The 24,290-nt window shown below is 47.5% G+C and overlaps 1 protein-coding gene across 1 annotated transcript in view; it reads left to right on the top strand.

The window, feature by feature from the left end:
- Nphp1 (nephrocystin 1) overlaps nucleotides 1-16,030 on the top strand; it is a 45,257-nt gene extending 29,227 nt beyond the window's left edge. The window contains exons 15-20 of the mRNA XM_051144587.1: nucleotides 112-188; nucleotides 2,402-2,501; nucleotides 9,264-9,376; nucleotides 11,326-11,399; nucleotides 14,231-14,275; nucleotides 15,744-16,030. Of these exons, the coding sequence (XP_051000544.1) occupies nucleotides 112-188; nucleotides 2,402-2,501; nucleotides 9,264-9,376; nucleotides 11,326-11,399; nucleotides 14,231-14,275; nucleotides 15,744-16,016 (682 nt within the window). The 3' untranslated portion in view covers nucleotides 16,017-16,030. The remainder of the gene's footprint in view (nucleotides 1-111; nucleotides 189-2,401; nucleotides 2,502-9,263; nucleotides 9,377-11,325; nucleotides 11,400-14,230; nucleotides 14,276-15,743) is intronic.
- The last annotated feature ends 8,260 nt before the right edge of the window (nucleotides 16,031-24,290 follow it).

Below are 24,290 nucleotides of genomic sequence, written 5' to 3'. Positions count from 1 at the left end.
GCTGGGGAAAATGTCCATGAAAAGCTTGATGCTATAAGCATTCCTGGCTGGGTCTAGCTAACGAGTGAGTGCTCATGACATGGCCCTGTCACACATGCTGTTCTTTTACAGAACATACGAACTCTTCTTGCATGGCGGCACTCCTTACGAGAAAGGTGTTGAAGTGGACCCTTCAGTGTCCAGAGGAGGTACAGCCCTTACGTGTGACCCCGTCAGCTGGCTTCTCAGCACCATGACCCTGCCATAAGCAGGTTAAAGGAGGGAGGGTTTAGCTGGATCTACATTTCCACAGGATTCAGTCTGGGGTCACTGGGCCCTGCCACTTTGAGCCTGTGTTAACAGGAAATATGGCAACGCATGTGGTAAAGAAGCCTCTGCATCCTGTGATGGTGGGGTCAGCCCAGAAGAGCAAGGGCCCATATCTCCTTCATAGGGTGCCTGAATGTGTCTTTGAAAGCCCCACAAGGTTCCAGGTTTATGCTATAAAGAAGGATAAACAGATGGTTCTTCCTTGAGGAGGAATGGGTTTATTTGAAGTACACCTCCATCATGGAAGTAAGTCAGGGCAGGAGCCATGGAGGGGTGCTGCTTACTGGCTTGCTCCTCATGACTTGCTCAGCTGCTTTCTTAATTGAACCCAGGACCACAATGGGCGCCCTCCCTCATCAGTTACTCATTAAGAAAATGCCTACAGGCTTGCTTGCAGCATTATCTTATGTAGGCATTTTCTCCTGAGATTCCCATCTCTCAGATGATTCTACCTTGTGTCAAGTTGACATAAAACTGCCAGCATGGTACTTTTAACAAATAGAGAATGAGTAGAAAAAGCTAATTCAAAAGGTGTAGATATTTGAACGTATGCCAGGTTGCCCTCCAGGAGAACTGAGTGCCCTTATACCGTCCACCACCAGCAGTGCCCTTATACTATCCACCACCAGCAGTGCCCTTATACTATCCACCACCAGCAGTGCCCTTATACCATCCACCACCAGCAGTGCCCTTATACCATCCACCACCAGCAGTGCCCTTATACCATCCACCACCAGCAGTGCCCTTATACCATCCACCAGCAGTGCCCTTATACCATCCACCCAGCAGTGCCCTTATACCATCCACCAGCAGTGCCCTTATACCATCCACCAGCAGTGCCCTTATACCATCCACCAGCAGTGCCCTTATACCATCCACAAGCAGTTCCCTTATACCATCCACCAGCAGTTCCCTTATACCATCCACAAGCAGTTCCCTTATACCATCCACCCAGTGCCCTTATACCATCCACAGCAGTGCCCTTATACCATCCACCCAGCAGTGCCCTTATACCATCCACCCAGCAGTGCCCTTATACCATCCACCAGCAGTGCCCTTATACCATCCACCAGCAGTGCCCTTATACCATCCACCCAGCAGTGCCCTTATACCATCCACCCAGCAGTGCCCTTATACCATCCACCCAGCAGTGCCCTTATACCATCCTCCCAGCAGTGCCCTTATACCATCCACCCAGCAGTTCCCTTATACCATCCACCCAGCAGTGCCCTTATACCATCCACCCAGCAGTGCCCTTATACCATCCTCCCAGCAGTGCCCTTATACCATCCACCCAGCAGTGCCCTTATACCATCCATCAGCAGTGCCCTTATACCATCCACCAGCAGTGCTTACCATCCATCAGCAGTGCCCTTATACCATCCACCCAGCAGTGCCCTTATACCATCCTCCCAGCAGTGCCCTTATACCATCCTCCCAGCAGTGCCCTTATACCATCCACAAGCAGTTCCCTTATACCATCCACCCAGCAGTGCCCTTATACCATCCTCCCAGCAGTGCCCTTATACCATCCACAAGCAGTGCCCTTATACCATCCTCCCAGCAGTACCCTTATACCATCCACCCAGCAGTTCCCTTATACCATCCACCCAGCAGTGCCCTTATACCATCCACCCAGCAGTATGCGGGAGAAGCAGGAAATGGACGTCAGACAGAGAGGTTCTTCCTCATAGAGCGTGAGTCCAGAAGACATGTAGTGCCTGTGTGTTTCTCCACCACCTGGGTCCTGCTTGGTGCTCCAGATCCCACAGTGCCAGTGCCCCACCTTTTGGAATAGGCAGGGCTTTGGAGTCTGAGGATCTGTCGTTCTACCTGGAGCCAGGCATGGTTTGTCAGCTCCCCTTTCTCATGCCACAGACCATCCTGTCACAGTGCCATGTGAGGTGCCCTCTGGAGATACATAGGCCCACATATCAAGGCAAGCCCACAGAAGCTGGGCGGGTGAGCATCGCCTTGCATGTAGTCCAGCCCACTGGCTGCAGATTCTGCAGATTCTCACTGAATGTGTGTCTAAATGAATGTTGTGCCAAACACTTAAGCTCTTGACTCCATATTCCTGCTGTCTTTGTAGCACAGGGCAGTGCTTTCCTCCAGATGATAGCCATTCGGAGGCAGCCTCAGCTTCTGGTGAAACTGCGGTCTCTGAACAGGAGGTCAAGGGCCATGCTCAGGTGAGTGGCTGGTCTGACCTCTCTCAGGAGAATGGTGGGGGTGGGATAAGTGAGGGGGACTGCTTGCTTGACATTGTCACTTACCTCTTTGTCTTGCCTCTTTGGGTACTTTGTCAGAATTCCAGCCAGGCAGCGGAATACTAATAAAGCATAGCTTCACTTCCTCTTCAGTTAGCTCAAGTGGTAGGTAATAGATGTAAGGCCTGGAGAGATGGCTCCGTGTTAACAGCACTTGCTGCTCTTCCAGAGGACCTGGCTTTGGTTCCATCACCCACGTTAGGCAGCTTTCAGCCATCCATTACTCCATCTCCAGAGGATCCAATATCCTCTTCTGGCCTCCATGGGCACCTGCACACACGTGATACACACACATATACATCTAGGTTTTTAAATGATAGAAGAAACCTTAGATTATTAAGACACTCCTGACTAGGTGGGGCTTACCACTGTGTAGTCCTATCCCAAGGGGCCTTCTTCTTTTCCATGTCAGGTTTAGGAAGAACTAATTCATGTGTAGCAAAATTACCTCTTACCAAGCAATTCTCTGAGTCTTGTCAAATGTGCATGATGATGTAACAGTCCCTGCAGGCAAGATGGAGAACACCCCATTCTTTCTTTAAAAAAGAAAGTTTTCTTGGGGGCTGGGGAGATGGCTCAGAGGTTAAGAGCAGCCGGGCGTGGTGGCGCACGCCTTTAATCCCAGCACTCGGGAGGCAGAGGCAGGCGGATCTCTGTGAGTTCGAGGCCAGCCTGGTCTACAAAGTGGGTCCAGGACGGCCAAGGCTACACAGAGAAACCCTGTCTCGAAAAACCAAAAAAAAAAAAAAAAAAAAAAGCGTTGTGTGCTCTTCCAAAGGTCCTGAGTTCAATTCCCAGCAACCACATGGTAGCTCACAACCATCTATAATGAGATCTGATGCCCTCTTCTGTTGTGCTGGTGTTACATGGAGGCAGAACACTATAAACATAATAAATTAATGTTTAAAAAAAGTTCTCTCATGTTCCTTTGCAATGCCTGCCCAGCCCCAACCTCAAGCAGCCATTCATATGTCCTCTTATTCAACATGACTACGTTTTCCAAACCATCATGAATGGTACTGTGTAGACTTGGTATCTGGCTTCTGTCACTCAGTGAGATGCACTGCAGGCCCATCCATGCTGCTGGTATGTTAGCAACTTGGTCCTTCTCTTTTGTTCTTTTAAAGTTATGCGTCTGTTTTTATTTCCATTAGAGAAATATTATCTGAATAAGACTTTGGTCTTCTTCTGTACTATTCAAGTTTGAAAATTTAAATCGATTTCCTATAGCTAACACGAGAACTATATATTTCACATGAACACCTTAATACAATTGAACTCAGGTGTGCTCTTTACTATTGCTCACCTTCCTCTCCCCTTCCCCTCTGAGTGGCTGAGCTGAGTCTTTTCTCACACTCAGCAATGTGTGTGCCGGTGTGATCAGGACACCAGTCCCTCTGTGTGAATGATCTCCAGCTAACATCAAATCTCCAGAGAGATGGCCATTTCCATCACAACCACAGCCACTCTGGTCACACTTGTATTTCCCAGCATATTTGTAAAAACCGAGGGGTGAAAACATTCTAAAAGTGCCAAAGTCAACATCAGCATGGCTGCTTACAGTCATGCAGTGGTGAAGGGCCGCTGGACAGCGACTGCTTCCATTTTACTTTGACTTCCTTTGGATAAAGCGACGACTTGGTAAGCAGCCCCGGAAATACATTGTAGATCTCATTGACAGTCAGACAGAAAAACCATTGTCTGAAGTCACATGGCCTGCAGCCTTCAGGGTCTCACCTCGGTAATTAAGAGCCTGCTTAGCTTCTGCTTCTACCCCTCCTGGCACAAGCTGCCCAGTGGAAGGACCCATGCCTACCTGTTGAGAAATATAATTGGCCCTGTCCACTAGCACAGCTTGGCACAAACTTCATGCACAAAAGACTAAATCCAAATGGTTCCCAAAGCATCTGTGCATCTGTAGGCCAGATGTGGACACGAGGTGTCTTCAGTCCCTCTCTGCCTTAATATGTTATACTGAGGCAGGCTCTCTCATGTGAACCCAGATCTTGTTGACTTGACTAGTCTATCTAGTCTGCTTGCTCTGGGGAGTCTCTGTTTCTGCCTCCCACTTACTGTGGTCCAACTTGGTCCTCTTTGTTCTAAATGGTGTTGTGCTTAATGAATAGGTCACTGTTTCTAGATCTGATCAGTTAGTAATAAACCTTCTCCAAATATTTGCATATAGCATTTGCATACAGTCTATTAGGGGTAAAAATGCCTAGGAATAGACTTGCTTGCTGATAGAGTATAGCTTTAACTTGATAGGAAGCTGCCCAACTGTTGTCTGTACACTGTGTCATTCCTTTACACTGTCAGCAGCAAAGCATCAGGGTTTCAGTTACTCTGCATCTTGGCAGCACTTGATATTACCTTGTCGGGGTGGGTGGATCAGTCTGAATGTGAGGAATGTTTACCCTTGGTTATTTTAATTTGGATTTCCTCAGGAAGACTGATTCTGCATGAGTAACATCCCAGATCTACCAGCACCTCAGTGCCCTGTAGTCATTTAGTCATTTTTCTCAGGATCTCAAACTTTACAACAATCAGCTCAATAAAGCTGAAGTAAGGTTTAATAAAAGGAAGCATATAAAAACACTTAGCCTGTAGTTATGCGTGACATGCACAAAAACGTAGTGGTGCTCACTCTATGTGCTGGTGTAATTATCTTATGCATCGATGAGTGTAGATGTGAGCCCAGGATTTGTTCAAATGAGCATGTCTGGTAAGACCAGATACGATCTTTAATAGGCTTTGAAGGGTTGAAGGATGTGACCATAGGGCACAGAGGGCACCAGAAAAAGGAAGGAATGCACATAAGGCAGCCTGCTGCAGAGGACTGCGCTGCCAGGACCTGCTCACTGCTCACTAGTCATCCAGAAGGAGGGAAGACGTGCCAGTGAGCTAGCTCGCAGATAGAGGTGCTTGCCGCTGAGCCTGAGTATGATTCAGTAAACAAGGGCTTGGTCTGCCCCTCAGAGTGCTGTTTTCAGTCCAGGTTGTCCGTCAGTTAGACAACCCTTGTTCTAGCCTCATGCCAAAGAGTGCCACATACGTCACAGTTCAGTCTGTCAGCAGCCATTAATAACATGTTCATGGATACTGTTTACTCTTAGCTTTATTTTTATCCCTAGATAATTGTGGAGCTTCTAATCTACCCTCCCCCTTTTGGGCAGCCTTCCCTTGAAAAAGTGTTTCTTTCCAAGGTGAGGGAACAAAAGCCTTACAGTTGCAGCCTCTGTATGGTAAGAGCCTAGACTGTCCCTACTTCAGCACTGCCCGCTGTGGCCAGGGACAGCTCTCAGTGCAGCTTTCTTGGCTCAAACACTGCTTCTCAGGTACTCCTCACTGTCTCAGGACCAAGCTGGCCTATGTGGCACAAAGATCATTTATCTGAAACTGTGAACACTGCCTTATGTTGCGGGTCACAGGTCCGTGTCCCCCAGACTCCAGGGACCAGCCGAGGCATGTGTTAAATGCTGCTCATAGTAGGCACAGACATGAATGTGTGACATGATTTTCAAGTAGATATCTTCCTGCTTGTGCTTTTTTGCTTCACTCCCGCTGTCCTCAGCCTCTCCCCATGTCTGCTATGTGTCCTTTTCTTTCAGACCCACAGACTTAAGCTATGTCTTGAAATTGCCATTCTACTTTGGGTACCGTTTTGGTGTGATCCAAGCACAGGCTTCTCACAGAAACCAGGCCAAGGACTTTCTGGGGCCAGAAGGCTGTAGACTGTGAGGCCTGTGCTGTGGGTTCAAGGAGACCTGTGCTGCGAGTTCACTCAAACTTTACCCACAATTGTGTGAGTGTCCACACCAGGGAAGTGAAGACAGCCATGGCTGGCCTATTCAGCCTCCTCATTTCCATGGATGGGAGAAGAAGTTATTCTCCTCCCTTTTAAAGGTGAACCCCACTTCTAGCCCAACCTGCCCTGTTAGCCAACTTTACCTGGCTTTAACTACATGTAGTTCTTTTCTGCTGCATGGCGAGAGATGCTCAGTGGGGTCTTTCCATTATGCCAAGGAGCACACAACAGTAGAGGCCTGGCCACTGGTGAGAAGCCCAGTTTGATTTTTTTTTTAATTTAGATTATTTTTTCATGTGAGTTCATGGTTTTTTTTGTTTGTTTGGTTGGTTGGTTTTAGTTTTTGGTTTTGGCTTTTGATGGTTGTGAGCTACCATGTGGTTGCTGGGAATTGCATTCAGGACCTCTGGAAGAGCAGACAGTGCTCTTAACCTCTAAGCCAGTTCTCCAGCCCCTCCAGTTTGAATTTTCACTGATGCCCATTTCCACCTAACACCCAGCTTGCTTGCGATGCCTCACCCATCCAACATTTTTGCATATGCCCTAGGTATCATCTGTGTATCAGAAGACATGAAAATGCAAAGTACAGACCCATTTCTTATACCAGTTTCTTTGCACAAGGAAGGGCCCTGCCCCCTGGTTCCACAGCCTCAGTTTGTGGTGAGCCTGTTCTCTGACAGTAGCTCCTGTTCAACTCCACCAACATTTGTCCCATTTCCTTCCTTCCTTCTTTCCTTCCTTTTTTTCTGAGATATGGCCTCTTTACTATGTGTCTCTGGTTGTCTTGGGAACTTACTATGAAGACTAGGGTGATCTTAAACTTACAAAGATTCATCTGCCTCTGCCTCCCGAGTGCTGATGTTAAAAGCATGCATCATCTCTGAACCCCCACCTAGAGCCATTTTCCAAACATACTTAACTTGACTCGGTTTGACCAAAGACACTTCTGAGGTCCTGAGGGGAGAGAGCTCTGAGGTCAGGCTCTTGGGGTTCTAAATGTCAGGAAACATTGGTCCAGAGCAATGGTTTGTGTAAATTCCTACAAAGTTATTTTCCTTTGTTCAGTGCATCCCCGTCCTTTTCTTTTACTTATCTTTCACTCTTGTTTAAAATGCAGTAAGAACGTCACTGCTGGGCCTACTAATTCACTCCGGCCCCAGCTTGCCGGTCTTCAGGGGAAGCTAGCGTGAAGCGGTTCCCACTTCTTTGGCTCACCCTTTAGTAGCTTAGAATTTCTGGTCATCTTAGGTTTGGAAAAAATGAGGTAATTTCTAAGGAAAATAAAGGTGACACACCATTGCCTCACGCAGTAGGGAGGTGGAAGGAAAGGAGTAGCCACACTGAAGGAGAGCCCACGCCTTCCAGACAGACGGAGCAGAGAGGTCTGTAGGAAAAGGGGGCAAATGCAAGGAAGGAAGGAAGGTTCCGCCCCTTCCCCTGGCAAAATCAGTAACAGGCATTCAGCATGAGCCCCATACTCGGCATGCCACGGAGCACTGCCCACAGAGGCCACGGCTACATCTAGAATATCCTTAGGAGTCATGAGCTTACGGGGGTGGCATCAGGACACCATAAGTGGTCCTCAACACTCAGTCATGAGATATTGGCATTTTTATATGCTCAGCGAACCAAGCAGTACATATGACTGGACTAGGCAGGGAATGGTCAGGGATGGTCATCTGCACTCCGTGTACCTGTGGACTCTCTTGCTCCTGCACACCAGCGTAATAGTCACATTCCTCTCTTCTTCCAGCCAACTGGAAACCTGAACATTGCCTGTGTGATCATTTTTCCCTTCTAAAATGTACTGGATATTAAAACAAGGGATTAGTTATAAAGATTAAGACCACTTTTGTAACCTTTGAATTATATTTGTCCTGAGTCTAAAGCAAGAATCATAGTAGTCAGATTTATCTTTTTAAATTCTTTCTTTCAATCTATACATTATGCTTGGGGAATTTTGATCCACTCACATTTAATGTAGTTGCCCATGGGATGTGCCATCATTTTGCCATTTGTTACTTATTTTCTGTATGTCTTGTAGATTTTTTTCTTTCATACTGTTTTCCTTTCTGTTTAATTCTTTTTTTTTTTCTTTTTTCTTTTTTTTTTTTTTTTTTTTTTTTTTGCCACTGACACTTTTGATTACCTTTCCATTTCCATTTGTGTATAATCTGTAAATCATGTGTATTTGTTTGCACACACTTGTGTGCATGTGTGTGTTCACCATGGAGATTACATATTTCACCCCCCAAATTATAATAATCTGTCTTAAACTGATAACTGATACCATTTTTAACTTCAATATTAAATTCTTTTTTGTGCCCTTGCACTGTACTAGACACTATGTTAAATGCTACACCTGCTTCGTTTTAATCCTCAGTAACCTGAAATTCAGGTATTTCGCTTGGCATCCTACAAATATGGAAACAAAAGCACACAGTGATTAATTAATCCCTAGTCTGACTGCTAGAAGTAGCAAAGTTGGGATTCAGTTAAGATCTGTCAGGCCTCCTGGGCCCCACCCTGCCCACAAGCAGTCTGAACTGGCGTTTCCTCTTCTTCCACCACATCAGGCTTGGCAGCCGCATGCTTTTGTTCAAGCTTGTAACTCACTAGTCCCTTTCCAAAACAAGACATTAATGACTTTCCTTTCATTTGGCCTTTAACATGGGTGTGTGCACTATCATGGAAGCTCAAGCATGTGACACAGTGCTGAACATAAAAACATCTATCCAAGGAGACTAGTTGCTGTGGTGCAACTTCTCCAATAATAAAGTAAAACTTGGAACTGTTCATTCAAGTAATACATAGAAGAAAAAACCCAATAGGTTGGGTTAGAAGGGCCTGTTTAATGACTGGCTTTCTCCTCCTTTCAGTTTGCTGCCAGAAACCTTGGTGGGGAGTATGTGCTCCATTCACTTGCTTATGTTTTACCGACAAATCCTTGGAGATGTGCTTCTGAGAGACAGGACAAACCTGCAGAGTGCTGGTAAGTTTGGGCTGTTTACTGTGTGTTAATGCTACACCCCTTGGAGGTATGTGCACTGTGCCAGCCCGTGTCTCCTGCCTCCAGATGTGGCACTTGGAATAAGACATTAAATAGCATTGGGTCAGCACATCACTTAGGGGCTGCTTTGTGAGCTCACACGTGTTCAGCTCTTTCCCACACACTCAACCTCAGCTTTTCCATTCTAGGCCCATGTGGAAGCACAGTTTCCTTTTCAGTCTTGGAATCATCTGTGACCTGTGCATGTCATCTTTTCAGGAAGAAAGCAGAGTCATCCCACGTGGCTGTTTTTAACTTAATGAAGTGTTTCATGTACCAGTTACAGTCAGTAAATCAACCTGTGCTCTAGTATCTATGCACTATTTTTATTCTTGGGATTTCTCTTTATATCAATTTTTATGTATGTGTAGTGTGTGTGTATGAGTTCATGTGCACATGAATACACATGCATGTGCAAGTCCAAGCTTAGTGGTGGGCATCTCTATCCACCACTCTTCACTTTATTCCTGGAGAGAAGGCCTCTCAATTGAGCCCAGAGCTCTCCCATACATCTTGACTGGCTAGCTCTAGGATCCACTCTCTGTACTGGAATATATGTAAGCTGCTACACCCAACTGGTGTTTACGTGGGCTCTGGGGAGTGCAAACTCCAGTCCTCATGTTTGCACAGCACATGGCTTAACCATTGATCTGTTCCCCACTCCTTGTCATTTGTTTGGAGTTCAAAACTTTTTTTCCAAGTCAAATATTAAAACATAATTTTAAAACTCAATAAGTGTCATACATGGCTCTAAAGTAAACATCTTAATTCTGTTGTATATCATCCAAATTCTAGAAATCAGTAACTGTCTAGATACCCACTGCCTGCTGGGTATATGATGTTGTGACATCTTATGGTGAATGAGAAAGTTAGGACTGTACACACCCCAATGGAGCAACCAAGCCTCAAAACAAAATGACATGAATAATCCCTTTAGCCTTTTAAAATGACTGAACATAAGAAAAATAGACAGAGGGAGCATGCACCAAGAAGACCCGAATGACTGTGTAATAAGAAGAAAGGCTTCTATGAGCCGGTAATATCAAAGATGAAACCAACCTGAGCAAGAGATTAGACACACGGGGTGTGTGGGTGAGAGAATCCTTCCTGATTAGAGTAACTGGTGTGCCTGGAGACCCAAGGCAAGAAAATGCATCTGTGCTGGTGAGATTGAACTTGAAGGCAGGCAGGCATGGGGTAGAGTGTGGGGAGCAGGACAGCCTGGTGATGCCTCACACTGTGGACAAGTATGTTCCCAGTTAGGAGTCTACATCCAGAATCTTGCCCCAGTGAAGTAGAGTCAAAAGCTGCACAGAAACATCAAAAGAAATATTTGTAACTCTGGGGAATGATTCTTGAGCTTTAACCATTTGGCATCTGACCCACCAGCCAGGAACCTTCATCAGTAGCTCTGCTCAAGTGCAGGCTCACTGGCTGCTCTTGAGGCAAGGAGGCTAGGTGGCTCTCTACTGAGGCACAGGTATTGTACTAGGCATTTCAGAAACAAATGCTACTGTTTGAATGTGTATTTGTTCATTGCATTGTGATGATTGAGAGGAATCAGGCCAAGAGCGCTGCCCATGACTCCTGAATGGACATCGGTGTCTCTGTAGAAGGGCTTGCTGTGGAAATTCAAACTGCTCTCCCAATTCTTCCACATTCTCTCCTATAGAAGGTGCAGTATGGCCACGCCCATTGGATACATTTCAGAACGTCCTAGGATACAGAGATTAAAGGGGACAGACTGCTTTGAGCCCCTCAACTCTCTCAGAGACTAAACTGTGTAAAAGTGTTATCGGCAAATAATTGGTCTAATAATTTTAACCTGAATGATATGCTGAGATCAAGTATAGTAATATAAGAATAAATTTTGAATTAATTATGTGTTTCAGATTTGATTAGTCACCCAGTGCTGGCCAGCTTCCCTATGCTGATGGAGCAGCCCGACGTGATGGATGCTCTCAGGGTGGGTAGCATGTGCTGTTATGGAAACCTGCCATAACCTGGTGTTTCTCAGACCCTGCTCACTCTCTAGCTGACTCAACCTCATCTTTCCGAGCCTGGTGATGTTACTCCCCAGGGGCTACCTCTCCTGAGGCAGTGGCAGTGGGGACTCCTGAGTTCATCATTGTACTTCCTTGCCTGTTATGTTCCTCCATGTAAGATGCCCAAGTGGGTGCTCTAAGAGTGCAAGTCCAGAACAGTCTGCTGGGTCAGTCAGCTTGCAGGAGGGTTGGGCATACATACCATCTTTGATTTAATTCAGCATACCATGCTTTTTGAAACAGAAACTGGATACTAAAGTAGACAGTTTGAAATCTCTCATCTTCAGCTGAATTTGAATTTCCAAATTCACTGTTTCATGTGTCCAAACCTGAAGCGTTAGCGTCAACGAAGGGAGAAGCACTCATACACAGCATGGCAGGCGCCATAGCCAAGTTCGTTCTGAGGGCCTCAAAGATTTAATGGAAGTAGCAAGCGGTAATCAGAACTAGCCTAACCTGCTGACAGGGATGTTGTCACAGGTGTGTGAGGATCAGCAGAAACTTTTTGAGGTAGATGGAATATATGTGGAGGGGCCACGAGTGGCAGTGCAGAGGCTGCAGTGGAGAGCGAGGATGGCAGAGAATGATCGTGACCAGGAAGCGTCACTGGAGGACGCTCCTTCTGGCAGTGCAGAGGCGAGCAGCAGGTGTACAGGACTGTGGCCATGCCAGTTGGACCTCTCACTACGAGAGTAATCATGCTGTCATGAGACAAGGAGGCATAGGCTCCCCTTTACAGGCTTTTTTTCTTATAGGTAAAGGAATTTTAAAACAGACCCAGAAGGAAACCTGAGAACCATTTTATTGGGTTTTATGCATGAAGTAAGTTAATGCCCAGTGTTCTTGGTTACAGCATTCCTAGCGAACGTAGCAGGACTCCCAAATGGAAGTCAAGGTCCAGGTATAAGCCATCACATGGCACAGCCTTTAGAACAGGAGGCTTTTCTGATTGAAGAAGTGTGTGCCCACTTAACATCAGAGGGACCTGTCACAGCAGCACAAGAATATTTTCATATTGGAGTCTGAGGGTCTTGGCAGATGCAGGAGGAGGGAGCAGGAGAAGGGAGAGGGCTGGTTGTACTTTCCAAGTCAGAGGTCAAGAGAACAGGCAGGCATCACAGTGAAGGTCTCAGGGGTACCCTGGGGTAGGCTGTCCCTAGAAAGAGGGCTGTTTCTCGCTCAGAGTTCCCTTCCAGCATGACTCCATTCCATAGTTACCCAAGGCTGAAGGCTGCTGAAAGGGCTGTTGTCTTCTAGAACCATTTGTAATGGATAGCTTTTTCTGTTGCTTTTTGCCCCTGCAAGAAAAGGTAGAGGATTGACTTTGGATTTTCCACTGTCTATTCATTTCTGCTCACATTCCATTGGCCAGAACCAGTCATGTGTTCTGCCTTACTTGAAGGGACCTAGAAAAGATAGGCTTCTGTTTGTTACAGAGGGAAGGGGGTGGGTCGCAGTGAGGTGGCAGTGACCCACGCATATGGTTTCTATCCCCACCAAGTCCCCTCTGCTTTCTGTGCACTAAAAGCTCAGATGGAGTCTTCACACTGACTGACAACAGTAGGCAGTTTTCCAGACAGTGAATCTAAATTCCTGAGCAATGCTCACACATTGAGCCATTGTGACTTTTAAAATGTGTATTATAAAGTTGTGAGTCTTTGGGCTTTACTCAGCTAAGTTCAGTTTGTGGATGGCATTTTAATAATGACAGCTGCCTTGTTGTAAAATACAGTGGCTCTGAAGGTTTCTCCCAGTCAAAGGGCAGTAGGTGGAAGTCAGTAGGGTGGGATGGAGGCAGAATCTGCGTTAATGGGAGGCAGAAATAACCTCGGCCATACCAAGACTTCTGGCCAGCCCATCAGTACATTCTTTCTCCAGAGGGCAATGGGACCCTGTCTCATCACCATGTGACCATAGGCACCTACAGGCTGCCCTACCCAGAAGGGTTGATGCCTTCAGGATACCTGTAGAGCCAGGTACCAGTAGGTCGTTACATACAAATCCACACAGAACCAGTCCTGGACAGTCAACCTGGAGATGTGGCACATTCACCCACCCTTGCAGGCTGCCGGGGACTTGCTTTGCCAAGGTCTTCAGTTCGTCCCCACGTGAGATCCCTTGGTCTCTGGCCTGTGTTTAAAGAAGCGTGTGTGAAGCCCGTGGACAGGCTGTAAGTGTTTACTTGCAAACCAATGCGTCTGTCTCATCCCTTGTCACTAGTGGGGCAGGCAGAAACACTAGCATAAGGGACTTGGCAGGACTTCCTGGATCTGTCGCTGTCTCACCTTGGATGTTCATAACTGTCTCAGCACCTGGGCATCATGTATGGTTGGTACAGGGCTTTGTTTTACCCAGTCTTTTTGTGAGTTGGTTATAATAACCACAAGTTTCTGAGGTGTCCTTCACAGATGGGCCTGCCCTCCCTGTCAGGCTGGTTTTGGGTTGCTGGCAATAGATGCCATTGACAATGTTGCCTCTTTTGAGTTAGATGCTATGCAGCAGTTCTGACTCTGCCCCAAACTACATACATATGTATTAACATACATACATACTACATGCATACTAACTACACAATACATACATGCATGTGTACATACACTCATACACACGTAACTGCACAATACATGCATACATACATACATACATAGTAACTACAAAATACATACATACATATGTACGTACATGGGAAAGTTGCAGAAGGTGTTACTAGGACATCTGAGTGCTCTAACGCAGTGTTTGTTCTCCTCTTTAGAGTTCGTGGGCTGAGAAAGAAAGCACACTGAAACGATCAGAGAAGGTAACTGGGTTTTCACACTGACCTTGAGACTGATTTCCCATGCATGCATGCATGAGTGCGTGCGTGCATGCGTGCATGTGTTCTAGCAATGCCACTGTTTCAGTGAGGCAGCCACAGATGGAACCCTTTCCTCAGCTAAACTGTGTCATTGTGGTCACACAGACACAGTCTAAGAAAGCATCGTGTTTGCTTCTTAGTGTAAAAGGAGACTGAACAAGATCCTGCAGTGAGCTAGCAAATATCCTTTATGTTTTTAAAAAGCCTTCTAGCGCTCACACACACATCAGGTAAAGAGAAGGGGAAAGAAAGCTGGCCCTAGTGGTGGATGCGCTGAAAGGACTGCCTGGCCCTGGCTTACACTGCTGCAGGCGGTGGTCTAACTGGGCAAGCCTGGCTACTTCATGGTCTAGCAAATGTGCCCCAGCCCTATGCCACATGTGCCCTGAGATGGCTGTGGGTGTGGCCCAACGTATAATTGTAAATGTACTTAAAACACTTGAGATTTGCTTTTGAAAGTTTTTACATGGTTTTCAAGAGTTACCTTTGTAGATGACATATTGTGTTGCAGTGTGAAATGTAGGAGAGAAAAGACAGAAGAGCAGGAATTACAGCCATCTGCCTTTACCTGCACTTTACCCAGTCTCTAGGTTCCAAACCTTTCTAGAACAGCAGTGGGTGCGGTGCTGGGCCTCAGGCCTCTGGAAGCTGCCCCATACACCTGGTGTGCCTGAGCTCTCTCTGTGTAAGCAGCCGGCTGCCTGGGGAGCCCTCAGTGCTGTAGGGAGCTCAGCTGTAGTACACTCTAGATCCCACCCCAGCCTGTGGGCCCCAGGCTAGGTGGGGAGTGTCTGATGTCCTCAGGGCTGAGGGACCCTCACTCCCCACCAGTAGATCCCACAGAGTGCTGGCCACTTCTTCTCTTCTTTTATATATATATTTTTGTTGTTGTTGTTTTGTTTTGCTTTTATAGATAAGGTTTTGGCCTGGATCTTATTAAGTAGACATGCTTGGCCTCCAGCTCACAGAGTCTCACCTCCTCTGCCCCGAGTGCTGCTGGAATTAAAGGTGTCACCACCATGTCCAGTGCCACTTCATTCTCACATCGAGACATTTATCTCTGGCAGACAATAATCCAGCTATGTCTCTACAGCCACCTTTAATTGTGGCATATGTGTGCGGAGAGAGAGCGGGAGCAGGGAGGGGAGTAGATTGTAACACCACTTTGGTCTCCTTGACAGAACATGTGACACTCTCAGTGGAGCTTAAGAGACTCCTTGGTCTGTCAGCCTCTGCAGAGGAGAGGCCCACTAAGCTCTGCCTTGACTCTCCTTCCCACGGGCTCAGAGCCCATTGCCTGCCAGGTCCTCTGTCCGGTCCCTCGGTGGCTTTTAGCTGACAGCTCACAGAATGTTGTGCTGGAGAGCAGTGATGCGCATCTGCTCATAGTCCTTTTGTGATGTTGTCCCAGAGAGACAAGGAGCTCCTGAAGGCCAAGTTCCTCCTGGTCTACCACGACTGTGTTCTCCCTCTTCTGCATTCCACGCTGCTGCCCCCGCTCAGGTGGGCTGAGGAAGAGACAGAGGCTGCTCGATGGAAGGCCATCGCTGACTTCCTCAAGCAGAGCCGTGAGAACGAGGGTTCCCTGAAGGCTCTGCTCTCACCAGATGGGGTTCACAAGCCATTTGACATTTCAGAGCAAACCTATGACTTCCTGGGTGAAATAAGAAAGAACTTAGCCTGATGGTGGCCATGGCGCCCAATGTCACTGCACCCGGTGAGCTCCCGATGGTGGCCACGGTGCCTGATGCCCACTGCACCCGGTGAGCTCTCGATGGTGGTCACGGTGCCCAATGCCCACGGCACCCGATGCCCACTGCACACGGTGAGCTCCCAATGGTGGCCACGGCGCCCGATGCCCACTGCACTCAGTGAGCTCCCGATGGTGGCCATGGCGCCCGATGCCCACTGCACCCGGTGACCTCCCTGATGGTGGCCACGGCGCCCAATGCCCACTGCACACGGTGAGCTCCTGATGGTGACCATGGTGCCCGATGCCCACTGCACCCAGTGAGCTCCCTGATGGTGGTCATGGCGCCTGATGCCCACTGCACCCGGTGAGCTCCCCGTTGGTGACTTGGCTCAAACAGCAGAACCAAAAGAATCATATTCTTTTGTCTACAATTTGTATTTTCTTTCTTTTTTTTTTTTCTTTTTGTTTTTGTTTTTGTTTTTGTTTTTCGAGACAGAGTCTCTCTGTGTACCCTTGGCTGTCCTGGACTCGCTTTGTAGACCAGACTCGCCTCAATCTCACAGTGATCCACCTGCCTCTGCCTCCCGAGTGATGGGATTAAAGGTGTGCACCACCACGCCCAGCTACAAATTGTATTTTCAAAGAAATATCTAATAATTTGACTGTAAGTAAGACAATAAAATAAATTTTACAGAGAATATTGTTATAACTAGGCTTGAATTTTTTTCACGACACAGATTTCTTAAGTGTCAAGCTAAAGGTGTGGATGACAATAAAAGCAGAATTTTTAGCAATGGCTGAACTTGTGATTATCCAAGAAAGTGAAAATACAACCCACCAACTGGGAAAAGATACTTCCAAGGTCTAAAATATGGAGCTTAGTTTCCAGGGCGGGGCTCTGGTATCAAGCTTGTCTAGTTGATGCAAGCTCCTGGGCTGCAACCTCAGCATTGCAAAGACAGTCCAATATGCAGACTGTATCAACTGCTGGATATTGCTAATGATGTGCACAGGCCCATTTGATAAGTTGTGTTGTGAGTTATTTAATTCAGTCTCTCATTTGGATTGATTTTCCCCTGATTAGAATAAACACAGAATCTTTGTCTTTTCAAGTCAATATAAAAGTCCTTTGTCAAAAAAAAGAAAAAATGTTTTTACCCACATTGAAGAGTGGTGCCTACATGGCTCATCCTAGACTCCTCAGGTCTTAGTGCATTTCAGATAACCTCACACACCTTGTCTCAGACCTCTGTTGTTGAGAACTGTAACACAGGTGTCACTCAGGTGCCTGGCCGTGCTGTCAGGTAACCTGGCTGATAATGACAGTACCATGGCACTGCTGAGCACCTGGTCATATTTGTCAGTGCTCTCATTAGCTGGGTGGTCCTCTGAGCTACTGGAGAACACAGGTTCTGATGTGTAATACTGTTGAAGAGACGGATCAAGCAGGTTATGACTTACAGAAGATCAGAGCTAGTCGGTGGCATAGCTGCTGCACCATGCATCATGTCTGCTGCCTCAGAGACCCTACCTCATCATGCAAACTTAAGAATTACATGTGGAGACAGGCCGTACTTATTACCACCAGCCTGCTGCCTCATGTAATACATTATTTAAAAGAAAAAAAAAGTGCAAATAAAATTTAAGAAAGAAACTTAAAGAAAAATATTGATAAATGAAGAGGCCAACCTAAACTTTTAAGAATCCTGAAAATGTATTTTATTTATTTTTAATATATTTTATTAATTTATTCATATTACATCTCAATTCAAAAATGTATTTTAACAGTGTATTGCCCTATAAGAAACATTTATTGTTAGAGATTTGTTATATTATGACACTTCTGAGCTGTTCCGACTTCCAGGAGGCCCAGGCCCTTAAAGGTCCCATTCCTTTTTGACATTGCCACACTGGGACTAAGCCTCCAGTCTGTGAAGTATAGGGGGGCATACTTAAATTCTATCCAAACCACAACAGGCCTTGAGCTCAGAAATTAATATGGTCTGGCAGGATTGCTGACCCATGACATGACAGGCAAGTGGGAACTTGACCTTGAACTCCTCCATGTGAGCCCCTCTGTCCTCGGTCACCTGCACCCCTCTGTGTGAGCCCCTTCTGTCCTTGGTGACCTGAGTCCCTCTGTGTAAGCCTCCTCAGTGACCTGCACCCCTCTGTGTGAGCCCCTTCTGTCCTTGGTGACCTGCGTCCCTCCCTGTGAGCCCCTTCTGTCCTTGGTGACCTGCGTCCCTTCCTGTAAGCCCCTTCTGTCCTTGGTGACCTGCACCCCTCTGTGTGAGCCCCCTCTGACCTTGGTGACCTGCACCCCTCTGTGTGAGCCCCTTCTGTCCTTGGTGACCTGAGTCCCTGTGTGAGCCCCTTCTGTCCTTGGTGACCTGAGTCCCTCTGTGTGAGTCCCTTCTGTCCTTGGTGACACCTGCGTCCCTCCCCGTGAGCCCCCTCTGTCCTCAGTGACCTGCACCCCTCTGTGTGAGCCCATTCTGTCCTCGGTGACTGGTAAGAGGCTGTTGAAGACAGTTTTCTGCCCATCACTCTAAGGCACACTTCCTAGGCAGCTCCTCTCGTTCCCAGGGCCTCTCTAACTGCTGCTCCCTGAAGATCCTGCCTGGTAGATGTACACAGGGACCCCAGGGACCCAGTCCTACCCAGCCTCTTGGAGGCCAGTTTTTAAGGGAACCTGAGACCACATCACAACCACCCACTGTAAAGTCAGGCTTTTCTGTAGAATCCATGGTGGGTGGGTGTGTTTGGGTTTTTGAGACAAGTTTTCTTTAATGCTATACTTTTTTTTTTTTTTTTACTAGTTGCCTTATTCTTGACCTGGGGCTAGGTATTTGGGATGAAAATAAATACTGGCAAGTTCCTTTTAGTATATGTAGGGCCAGGAGGAAAAGCTGCTTCCAGAAGTCTCAGGCTCTCTTTCCTGCTCACTTGAATTGTGTCAGGAGTTGACAGGTGTGGACAGTTTCACAGTTTTTGACATATGAGGAAAGTACAGAGACAGCCACCAACAGTTTGGGCGATGCTGGGTCAGCAAGGGAGAGGCATGGTCAGCCTGAATAGAGAGGGACAGTGCCATAGGGTGGTGTAGCCCTGCCTATGAGAACCTCCCCCTTCCTTTCAGTCAGCAGAATCTTGTTTTTGCAGCTAAACCTCTCTGGCTTTTTAAATGTCGCTTTTTAGCTTCCAAAACAGGAAAGGGTTGTCAGGGAGCCAAAACCATCCTGGAAACAGTCCTGGGGCACGTGTGTCAAGAAATGAGGCTCAGCAGCAGGCTGAGTTAAGCCTGCAGGGGAGAAGAGGAAGAGGAGAAAGCAGGCCAGGACGAGCTTCTCCATGGGGGGCACCTGGAAGGTGAGGAGGCTCCCTATATCAGAACTGTATAAACTAAGCCGTGAGCCCATTCTTCTATAGACTTAGACTCCTGGCCTCTTTATTACCGCTAGACCACCTTGTTTGGGCAGTGTTCCTGTCCTCTGCTCTGTATACAAGGCTAGCTGGCCTATGATCTTCCTGGAACTCTGCTTCTGCCTCCCAACTCAGGAATGCTGGTATCACAGATGCTTTGTAGTACATCCCGCTTTATGTGGGCCCTGGGGATTTGAACCCAGGTCCTCACACTTTTGTAACAAGCACCCTACCCGCTGGACTGTTTCCTCAGCCCTCTGAGAGTTCTATGATCAGGTGTGCTGGAGGACCCATCGTGCCTGGGTGCTTGAAATGGTGATCAAGGGCGGGAGACTCAGGCTTCGGTGAGTCTATGGTCCTGTGAACTCCTGAGGAGTCTCCAGACTCTAGCATCCCTGCGAACAGCACAGCCTTGCCCGGCCATCCCAGGAGCATCTTAGAAAGCCACCATCTCAGGCTGGAGAGATGGCTCAGAGGTTAAGGGCACTGGCTGCTCTTCCAGAGGTTCTGAGTTCAATTTCCAGCAACCACATGATGGCTAACAACCATCTATAGGCCCTCTTCTGGCCTGCACACACACATGCGGGCAAAGCACTGTGTATATTAATAATAAATAAATCTTGGAAGAAAGAAAGAAAAAGAAAGAAAGAAAGAAAGCCATCACCTCAGCAAAGGAACAAAGAACGCAGAGGTGACATCTGCAAGGGAGGGCTTTGTCAGTCTGCAGTGCAGTAGGATATCTTTTGCAGGTGTGCATACTTCCTCTAGTGCAAAGAAAGCATTCCCAAGGCAGAGGTGTTCTCTGGCAGGGACAGTGATCAGGCCTGGCTGTTGGCTCAGTTACAGCGTATTTTCTCTCCTCAATTCAAAAAGGTGGGGACAGAACCCTTCTTCCTTAGGTGCCTGCACATCTGAGGGGTGTCACTGTGTACTCCCCTGTTTATTCATCATGTTGCTGGGACAACTACTGTCCTACCAAGCTGAGCGCTGTCTCCATTCTAACTTAACAGCATGTGCACCTAGTGGCCAGGAACCTCATGGAACGACCTCAGAGGGAGGATGTGATGGCTGTGAGGTCCCACAGTGAATCACTTTTGTGACATTTAAGTTCTAATAGTTTAGGCTTTGTAACTCAACTGCTGCACAAACACAAGGACCTGAGTTCAATACACACACACACACACACACACACACAAAGCCAAGTACAGGGGCAACATGGAAAGCATTGGCTGGAGAGGCCCAGGCAGGCAGCTCCCTGCAGGCCTCACTAGTAGGCAAGTCTAGACACTTGCTGAGCTGCAGGCCAGTGAGAAATTGTCTCTAAAAGCAAGGTAGACCTGAGGATGTCCTCTGGCCCCCATATGCACATATGTATATACCTGCACAGTCAATCGATTCCAATATCCCTGTACCTAGGGCATTAATGGCCTGATGGCAGTATACCCAGCAATGCACGTACATTACACATTCCTGTCTGGGTGCTCCCTTCTCCAAGTCACTCCCTGACTTCAAAGCCATCCCAACTCCAACATCCACGATGCAAAACTTGTTTTGGGACCACATAAGCCTGATAACACTGTCTCTCGGAGTCCAGCTTGCCAGCCGAGCTCCTGATACCCATGCACAGTAAATCACATCAACTTGGGGAGGAAGGAATAAGGGATAAGGAAGTGACCAGAGCAGAACTGAACCTGCCACAACAGGTAGGACACTGGTGGCCTATGGCGTGTGACTCAGCGGTGCCTGACACTGAGCAAGGGTGTGTGGAGCTGCGGGCAGCCATATAAAACGGAAATCATTAATGGGCTGCAGCCCACGCTGGGGACTTTGGTAGCATACTCTGGGTTAGTCTGCGTCTTATGCTCTGCAAGGCAGCTTGGACCTTAACCTGCTCATCTGTGTCTAATACTGCCAACAAAGATTAAGGTGGAACTTTGTCCTTTCCCCAAGGCCAACCCGGAGGCTATTGAAATAGCAAGAGAGGGAGCAAGAAGAGGAGAGTGGAGGAGGATAAGAAACAGGAGGAGGGAAAGGGCTGTCTCAAAAATCTTTATGACTGTAGAATGAGAGTGACGTCATTCAAAGCGTTCATCGCAGGCCCTCCAAGTTGCCAGGTGCAGCGGCCCACCATAGCACCCCTGCTCTTCCTATCTTCTGCTTTCCTGAAGCCCTCAGCCTAAGGAAGGGCAAGGGACAAGGGTCAGGGACAAGCAGCCGTGAGCAGTAAGTAAGCAAGAGACATTTCTGGTAGCGTTACGTGTGTGCAGAAAACTAAGTCGGTAGTGTTTACACTCAGCTCAAGCCAAGGATAGTCTGCCTGCCCATGCCCACTGTGGGGAGCTGGGACCCTTGATCAGGACCCAACAAAAGCATGAGAGTAGAAGGACAGGGGAAGAAAAGCAAGAGTTCAAATAACTGCCATGCTAGGGGGTCCCCTCCCTCCTTCCTTCCCCTCTCTCTTGTCATTTTAGTAGGTTTGGCTAGTTTTTTGTGTTTGTTTGAAGCATGACCTCACTCTGTAGCCCAGGTAGGCCTTGATCCCATGAGTGATCCTCCTGCCTCAGCCTCCCAAGTTCTGGGATTGTAGCCTCAGATCACTGTACCCACCCGACTTTCCCATCATCTCTCCTCTGGTACCTCTCAGGGGGAACACAGTCCATGAAAAGACATCTGCAACCGCAGCCTTCAATATAGTGAGTGGAAAGAGCCCTAGGGAGAGAGAGTGTGCAAAGCTGAAACATAGTACCCGACAGAAGGAACTTAATGGAAAGAAAGGTTTGTCTTGGCTCATACTTTGAGAGGACGGTCCAGCGTGGCGGGCAAAGCACGACAGCAGGAGTATACGGCAGCTGGCCAAGCTCATCCCCAGGCAGGAAGCAGAGGTGAATGGTGGGGCTCCGCTCACCTTCTCCTTTTCAATTCAGTGCAAGACCCCATCCATGGGATGGTGTCACTGCATTTAGGGCAGGTTTTCCTACCTCAACCCACTGTAGAAACCCCTTCACAGACGTGCCCAGAAGTGGTTTGTCTCATGGGTGAGACAAGATTCTGTTGAGATGGTGATCAATACCTTAAAAGAGAACTTTGGGCGGTGGAGGGCGTGGGGGTAAGGGGGGTGAAGGTGGGGGATGGGAGGGCACGGAGGAGGGGCCTATGACCGAAAAGACTGGTTGGCTGGTTAGAACTACAGTCACATGCTGAGGTTGGAGTGTTGCAGGCCCAGAGCCCAATTATATCGTATCCTGTCTCTCAGCTTTAGCCCTCTAAACAGCCATTTCCTTGCCTACCTCTGTGTCAGACCTAACATCCTGTGATTAATAGATTAAAAACCTTTGGGGATTTATTAACATAGCAGACCAACTCAAAAGCTAAGAGCAGTATCAGGCGGCATGGGAGGCTTCTCTGATACTTCCACCCAAGTATTTTTAAATTACCTTGATGCATGGCTTTCTTTGTTCTGCAGTTTTAGGACTTTGTGAAGCTTGGGGCCTGGGGTACATAGCTCTGTGTTTCCCAGGCCGTGGACACTCAAATTTGGCTCCAGAACAAATCATCTTGTATTCCATCTGAGGTGACAGCTGTATTTTACTTCCTTGTTGCAGTAGGTGAAATTAAAATATGTAAAAAATATATATATTTTCCACTTCAGATAGACTACAGAAATCATATCATCATATGGTCCCTTTACGCCTTACTTGTCCCGTGTGGCAGCCATTCTATTGGATACATATAATTTTTAAATATTACCAAACAATGCTATGGTTTTTGCTTTTGACCATGATAATGCTTTACCCAGATGTTTACCATTCATGTTACTACTATTCCTTCATTTCTACTGCCCCAAGGACCCTATTGGTATAATTTTCCTTTGCCAGAACTTTAGCATGCGCACATGGGTGCATGTGTGTGTGTGTGTGTGTGTGTGTGTGTGTGTGTGTGTGTGTGATGTAAATATGTTTATATATGGGTGTGTGCTGAATCACACTCAGCCATATTCCCTTGAGACAGGGTTTCTCAGTAAGTCAGGAGTGAGCCTGGCATCCAAAAAAGCCCCAGTGATGCTCTGTGTCTTCGCAGTCATTCGTGTTTGTTTAGAAGCTGCTGTAAGAAGTACAGTGTGCATGGGTCACTCCACAGTCTAGGCAAGCGAGATGGCTCAACAGGTGAAGGCACTGGTCCCTCAAGCCTGATGACCTAAGTTCAATCCCTGGAACCTGTGTGTGCTTCTTACCGACCTAATCGTTTCCTACCACCCCACGTAGATTATGGTCTGATCGAACGGGGCCCAGAGCCCTGAAGAGACACGGATGGTGCTTGTTTGTGATGTTGAGAAAAGGTGAAGAGGTGAGATTCGAGGCAAAAATGGTGGCTTTGAATCCATCCTGTCAGCAGTGTAGGAACCTGCGTGTGTCAACTGTAAGCTCTAGGGCTATACGCTCTAGAGTTGAGGACAGGCTGGCTTGAGGTTTTCTGAGGAGCCTTTTCCTTGCAAGGCCTTGGCTTGGGCTCTCATGTATCCAAACTCTGCTGGCTGCGCCCAGACCAGGCAAAGCTAACTGGCTTCTCCTCCCACCTTGGCCAGGACAGGTCCTGGAATTCCCTGCTTGTTGCTAAGAAACAAGACACAGGGCCTCTTGTGCAGGACATCCCGTCACCCGAGAGTCCTCGGGACAGCTCTCCCTGCATCCTGTCCTCTGCCTGGGTAGACCTTCCAACTGGCCTACAAGAGCCAAAGAGGGCAGGAAGAAGACTCTGGGGCGCCAAGCCTTCCCTCAAGGCAGTGGAAAAACCGGAGGTTAGTGGGTTGGAAGGTAAAGAAGAAAGTGGCCCAGTATTCAG

The sequence above is a fragment of the Acomys russatus genome, chromosome 4 (genome assembly GCF_903995435.1).
Source record: "Acomys russatus chromosome 4, mAcoRus1.1, whole genome shotgun sequence".
Classification (NCBI taxonomy): domain Eukaryota; kingdom Metazoa; phylum Chordata; class Mammalia; order Rodentia; family Muridae; genus Acomys; species Acomys russatus.
This window is presented reverse-complemented; position numbering and strand designations above follow the sequence as displayed.